The sequence below is a fragment of the Dreissena polymorpha genome, chromosome 7 (genome assembly GCF_020536995.1).
Source record: "Dreissena polymorpha isolate Duluth1 chromosome 7, UMN_Dpol_1.0, whole genome shotgun sequence".
NCBI classification, from domain to species: Eukaryota; Metazoa; Mollusca; class Bivalvia; order Myida; family Dreissenidae; genus Dreissena; species Dreissena polymorpha.
In genome coordinates, this window is record NC_068361.1 from 25,801,653 (window position 1) to 25,809,047 (window position 7,395).

General features: G+C 35.9%; 1 protein-coding gene across 1 annotated transcript; it reads right to left on the reverse strand.

Annotated features, from left to right (window-relative positions):
* Positions 1 to 1,335: 1,335 nt before the first annotated feature.
* On the reverse strand, positions 1,336 to 7,395 carry LOC127838081 (uncharacterized). Its single transcript, XM_052365648.1, has 3 exons — positions 7,169 to 7,395; positions 3,717 to 3,838; positions 1,336 to 1,924 (listed from the first exon to the last, which is right to left on the reverse strand). The coding sequence occupies exons 1-3, from the start codon at positions 7,181 to 7,183 to the stop codon at positions 1,822 to 1,824; spliced, it is 240 nt and encodes a 79-aa protein (XP_052221608.1). The 5' UTR covers positions 7,184 to 7,395; the 3' UTR covers positions 1,336 to 1,821.

Consider the following 7,395-nt stretch of genomic DNA (forward strand, 5'->3'; position numbering starts at 1 on the left):
CATACATCTGAAACACGTGTACAAAATTCAACGAGCATCGATTGAAAAGCGACTGTATAACTATGTGTGTTTCAATAAGTTTACCTATATATACAGAAAAAAAATCGTGTTTACCACTAAAAATGGATTCCATTATGCCGGCGTTCTCTAAATGCTATCATCAATTGGAAAACAAATACAAACGGCTACGATGGTAAGCACGACGTTGGAACGAGTTTGGAGCCAAACGTGATACCATCGTAAGATCCCAATTTTTTTTTATCACAACCATATTTGCATATGCCATCGTCATAATGCCTTCAGTTATCGTAATCATTTTTTTAGACGATGCTATATCCAAACGTATCACCATCGCGACGATTTGCTTGATGCCTTACATACTGTTGCTCAAGATCATACACTAACGTTTATACGAACTCTTATGCAACTATCCCCTGATATAAACCGAGAATCGCCGGTTCGATGCCCGAACGGGCCCCACAAAATGTGTGGGGAATTTGTCATGAAATTCTGTCTTCGGCCATCCTCCTACTACCTCTCATGTAATCAAGTACGGCAGAGGTCAGTTACTGCATAAGTTAGTCCTATTAGTACTGATCAACTAGTTAGCACAGGACAATTGTAATTGTAGTGATTTGCCTGAAATACTTTTTAATCGGCGAAAACGCCAACTAAACAAATAAACAAACACCCCTGATATAAATTTTCTTCGTCAAAGAATGAAACACATACTCGCACATAATTTGAAACTCCATCAACTTATGTGATAAAAGTCCAGTTCACTTTTCTGTTATTAATTGTCATGTTTTAAAAATGTCTTACTCTTGTTCTTTATTGTTTTAAAAAAAGCGAACACAATGTAAAATTACATATGAATGAAGAAAATTGCATAGTTGTTTTTATTTTAATAGAATCAGCTAAAACATCGTAAACCCTTCCGATTCAGTAATATTTTACTTGTGACAGAAATATGTAATCGTCTACAGAGAAGCAAACCGCTGATGGGAATATGATCACTTGGAGCCGACGATTCGTATCCGTCATTTCACTTAACTCTTTCAGTGCTGGAACCGAATTTTGAAGGTCTTTGCAAACAGTTTGGATCCAGATGAGACGCCACACAACGTGGCGTCTCAGCAGGATCCAAACTGTTTGCTATTCTTATAATATTCTTTGAAAAAAATCGAAGAAAATGCTAATTTTAGAAATGCAGCAGACACAATTTTAGCAGATGACAAATTTCCCAGCATGCAAAGGGTTAATAAAAATTGCTGCCACTCCAAAAAAAAAATGAATATTGACTTTTAGCAATGTAGAAACATCAACCACGCTTAATAATAGTTAAATTTGTGAATTAAAGGCAAAACTGAATATATTTAATTTATTACATGTATTTGATGAATGAAAAATAAATTTAATTAGCATATATTACTTAAATTAACAATAATGGATGTTAACAATAATGTTTAATGCATGAATTACAAGAAAACTCTTAAACCATATATAAAAAAAAACAACATATTTTTATGAAATGAAATTATAATAATGAGATGATTATGCGTCGTATATTCGCAACTAACAATAATAAAACAATTTATTCACACAAAAGAGACCTACAAAAAAATCACTTTGATACAACTATATGTAACTTAATAAAACATATTTGGCATAAACAGTCCAAAGACTAAAGGCAAATAGAGAAATATAACTACGTTATTATGACTAAAAGCACACGGTATTGATTATATTGCAAATACAAATTCGCCAATAAAACCGGAAGTGATGACTTCACGTGCATCACGCGTCCCGAAGTGACGTCGCTCACATGGCGGCGGCCGGATCTTGCGTGTTCTTGGCGACTATGTTCGACTGGTAGTGTTTCTTGCAGTACAGGATGCCGTCTGCCTGAGCGTATGTCTCCAACCTGCAAGAAATAGACATGAGCCTCGTTCTGGGAGAAGTGGGCTTAATCCCAGACTAACATGTGCAGTCTGCACAGGCTAGTTGGGGATGATACTTTCCACATTTACGTAATTTTGTATAAAAATTAAGTCTCTTTAAAAAAGAAAATTCAGTATATGCGTAAAGTTTCGTCCCTGATCAGCCTGTGTCGACTAAACAGGCTACTCTGAGACGATAATTTACGGAAATGCACAAAGCCCAGTTTTCCTGGAACATGATAGAGCCTCACGTTTGTCAATTACCAGCAAAATTACACACAAAGGTTTGTTTTTGATGTCATAACTCGACAGGCGGGTTATAAATATTTCAAATGGCGATTGTCCATCTTTTAAATATTTTAATTGGACAATATTATAGTATTTTGTTATGTTGTTATATTATATGCTTTGTAAACAAGATGTCCCGGGTTTGATCTACACTATTGGCGCTAGCGTTATCAATAAGAATTTTCAAAACAACAACGTTAAGAAACGAATCACACTGATTCTGTCCTATCTTTAATAAAACACGACGCGGAATGATATGACGGAGGTGTTTGTGTCACTATGATGGCAACAAGTAACAAATATATATGGGTTCATGCTCAGCGGGGTTCACGAGGGTTTACACACGGGCTGGGTTTACACACGGGCTGGACAGAATGTAAACACACCATTAAAAACTTTACTTTTGCTAATATCTCAAGTTATTGAAGCACATTTGCAAAAATCATTGGCGCAAAAACGACAGTTTTCTTGCAGTTTGTGCTGATATTTTAATATTTCAGAATAAATCATTGAATACGTCTTAAAGGGGCCTTTTCACGTTTGGGTAAATTGACAAAATTGAAAAAAAGTTGTTTCAGATTCGCAAATTTTCTTTTTAGTTATGATATTTATGAGTTAACAGAAATACTGAACATTTACCATGGTCTAAAATAGGCATTATAAGCATCTTTTGACGATTTAAAAACCCGAAAATTATAAAGCGTTGCAACGCGAAACGAATTAATAATTTGGAGAGTTCTGCTGCTGTCGTTGTATTTTGTGAAACTACGAGGATTGATTGTATCAAGTATAAAATACTTCAAACAATATAGTCGGAAGAATGGCCGAGTGGTCTAAATGGCAGACTTTTTACTCCGGGACTCCAGGGTTCAGTGGTTCGAACCCTGTAGAGGTTCAACTTTTTTTCTTGATTTTTTGACTGGAGCTTTTTGTATCCAATGTTAGCATTTATCAATATAAAGCATTTAATGACAAGCTTCAAAACATGCCAAAATCTATGAAAAGGTTCCTTTAAATCGGTGCCAAAATTTCACGTTGCGTGCAGCATAACTGTGTAAATGATTGCGTTACACATCGAATTGTTGGCCAAGAACACAAGCTTATTAAATAAAGTAATTCTTATGTACATTTGTATTTCACATTGGCATAAGCAGCATAAAAACTGTCTTGTATTCACTAGTTGAAACTCTTAAGAAGTTATTTGAAAAAAAACGCCACATACCGGCGTGTTAACATCCATTAACTTTCAATTATGAACCACACACAGTCACATGCACCCTGATATATCAAATATACAAACTCTTGTCAGTCAAGCGCATCACTTGCCTTTATTGTCTTTTATGAAATGCGGAAGGTTATTCATTTAGATAATTTACTTTGGACAAGTTTTTCATCACAAGGGAGGTAGCTCTATGATGGGTTGGTTACGGTTGCAATGATTTTATTATCGCAAGGGAGATAACCGATGAACAGTGCTTTCTCTCTTACTTTAGCTGCAACTTGCACTCGCAGCACTTGAAGCAGAACTTGTGGAAGGGCCTCTTGCCCGCTTCAATCCTCTCCGCTGCGTACACCGTCTTTGCGCACACGTCACACTTCTCTCCTCCGCCCTGAAATGTACGTGCAGTGGTACTGACGTAAAAGATAGCGAGTTGCTATATGAGCCTTGCTCTGTGAAAAGGGGGGTTAATGCATGTGCGTATAGTGTCTTCAAGATCAGGGACGACACGTTCAGCCTAAACTGGATTTTGCTAAGTAGAGACTCTATTGAAACAAAAAAATATCATAAAAGCGGAAAGTGTCGTCCCTGATTAGCCTGTGCACAATCTAATCTGGGACGACACTTTACGCACATGCATTATCCCCCTTTACACAGAGCGCGGCTCAATTATATATTTAAACAATCGTTCGTTGTAAAAAATACTCTTGTCAAGTACGCGCTTAAGCTCGGAAAAAAAACTTACACTCGCTAAATTTGTCAAAATAATTAAACTGCCTTAATTATTAATTTTCCTATATTTTTTAAACCCTTTATTTTATGCTTTCCGGTGGTTTATATAGAAATATCAGTGAATTAATGCCGATAATTTCACTGTTTCAAACAATGAAAACTATCAGTGCAAATTATCGATAATTCTCACTGTTTACTGTGAAATGACGTCATTTTTTTTGACGAAATGACTTCATTATTCCAGCGAAATTCTTTTGTTAAACTCTTTAACAATGTATATAAACTGTGAAAAAAAAGCATAAAATAAAAAAAAAATTAGTTGGATTCGGTGGAATATCGATTTTAATTCACTCGTGATCATAGAAAATATATATTTTCTATGATCACTCGTGAATTAAAATCGATAATCCACCGAATCCAACAAATATCCTCTATTTTATCTATGTTCGTTTTTTTTTCGTGCAAGTGTTGCATACGGGAACGTGTTGCGTGTGAAATATCATGTAATCGATTCAAGATATGTCATTAATTCCGTAAATTATAGTCTACTTATTCCAGGAATGTGACTGGATATTCAACCTGAAAGGCAGACTTTTGGCCGGCTTTGATCCAAGCTAAAGGATGTCATGAGTGTACATGATTGATAAATGCACATGTATGCAACTCTCATACTCATTAAAAATAATCCTTAAGAAAGGAAATGTAATTGGGTATCCGCGAAAAAAAGGCACAGAATCGCACAAAAGCCGATGATTTCTGTCCGTATTGTTGTGCACACGGCACGATGCATTCATCATTAAAACTTGTTATGAATACATCTTTCAACCAAGCCGTTCACCGCAGGAATTCATTTCCGGTGAATTACTTGATAACACAAACACTTTCAAATTGTGCAAGCCTCCCACATGGGAATTGTAAATTGTATCTTGCACGCATAGGCTATCTGCATTATCAACAAATGAAGGACGTGTAGTTTTTACTAAATTAAACAGGTTATGCACACTCCCCGAGACTGATAAATCTCAATGCTCAAATAAAATTGAAGTCCTTTGATATTGGGAAAATAGTTAAAATATCACATTGTAACATGAAATTTAAGATGGTTCCATGTGGTCATTACGTCTCCGTTAATAGGATAAAAACCAATTATTTTCAAAAATTCAAAAGCAGAAACATTGTGCTTTCTGTTTGTTAAAACACTAAGGTGCTACATGCCAAATGTACAGATTTGTGCAATTCTTTTCTTATTGAATGACGCTTTGGCATTGAGTACCGATACACATTTCAAGTGGTGTAGAACCGCGAATGAAAATACCAGGCAGTGAATTAACCTGAAGCAAATATTTCCGAGATTATTTGCCGAATGTGTTCAAGGAAGTATTTATAGGAAACATATACAGAGCTAGTTCGGCAACCTGCAATACCGCTCGCATGCGATTTTGTGAAAGGGAATTTGGCAGTTCAGCTTTAAGGAGTTGTTTACCAACTATGCAAGCTTCTTACATAAGAAGGTTTATCTTGATATCTCATAAATTATTATAGTCAAGATAAGTCCTGAACAAAATGAACATTAACTTGGGTAGTAACTGTGGAAGCAAGAGTCATGCTTCTATTACACTACTCTACCTATTATTGGGATCTAAGTTTGAAGTAAAAACCTCGAATAAGTGTCAAGATATACTCTGAACAAAACTTATGTAATAACGGGCAATAAATCTAAAATATGGAAGCACGAGTTATGGCTTTCGTGACCTTCACATCCTCTCCATGAGATATACATACATGATTTTAATTAAGTTTCAAGTTGACACCCACCACTTGTAGTTTTGGATAAAATTAAAATAAAACATAAAAAAACATTTAAAAAAATGTCATTTTGCTATATATATATATATATATATATGTTCAAAAATGGGTATAGCCGAGCAACATACTCAGCTTGATACTCCGAGGAAGAATGCATAGGCGGATCCAAGGGGGGGGGGGGGGGGGGACGCGGCGTACGCCAAAATCGCCAAAGTAAAGTCAATTCATTTGATGTTTCACACTTAACAAGATCTAAATCTCCTATTTAAACCAATTTTTCTTCTTTTTCGTACACAACATTTCCCACTAATCACAGACAATCGCTAAATGTTTTAACTTTAGACTCTCTGTCGCTAGTTTTTTCAAGTAGAACTTAGCGATTCTGATGTATCCCTTTTTTGCACATAAGGCGTGACATCCTCGAGTAGTGGTTGTCAAAGCCTTCAAAATCACTAAAATCGTGGAGCTTCCGGGGGACTTCGCCCCCTGGACCCCCTAGCAAGGCTTTGCCCTACACCCACCTCAGCAAATCTTTCAATATCCCGCCCCCCCCCCCCACCCCCTTAACCAGAAATCCTGGAAAGTTTGAATGATGTACGTTGAAAATTATAGGAAACGCCCCCGTACAAGTTTTAGTGTAACAGCAGACATACTTCCATGAGGATTCATTATATCCCTTTTACTAGGTATATTAGGTTAAAAATAAACTATAATCAAATACAATATCAAGTAGTGTCGGTTAAATGCTTCCGGTTATAAGGATATGATGTTATTCATAAACTATTTACAGTACGGCTTATTAGAACATATTTAGTATTTGTGCATGTATTATTATAACAAACATGCGTTCTATCAAAACGTCATCCATTCAGAATATGTGCATATCAAACTTTTGATGAGAATCTCAGGTTGTCCCTTTAAATGCATTAGCATCTTGAAACGGTAATTTATTTCGATTAAATGATTCCCGCTGATAACCACTGGCGCGTGGTTAAATTTTTATAACGTCATGTTCACGAACAAGTGTTATACCGAACAACAAATACATGCCTAGGTATTTTATCATTATATTCATAGTAAGGTTCTTATTATGACCACGCCCTTAACACATGTACACAGATTTACTTTATTACACAATTCACATGAACGATTAAAATTATCATTCAATATAAATGATACTCACGAATTTCGGGGGCATTGTCTTCCGAATAAGTTTAAACCTATTTATTTAAGTTCTTCTGAACCCCACACCGTACTCCGCGGAAATTGATTCTATGTATGTATTACACAAGGTTGGAATGTATGAGCACAGGTACAATACTGGCAGTAAATGCGACTGTTGTAGATATCCTTCCTAAGCTTAATGAGTAAGCTTCACTGAGGATGCTATGTAGAGTTCCTATAACGGGT

Excerpts from the sequence above, each read along its gene's own strand:
- LOC127838081 (XM_052365648.1), bottom strand. Across the intron at positions 1,925-3,716 it reads GAGTGCAAGTTGCAGCTAAA|GTTGGAGACATACGCTCAGG; the intron begins GTAAGAGAGAAA and ends TATTTCTTGCAG.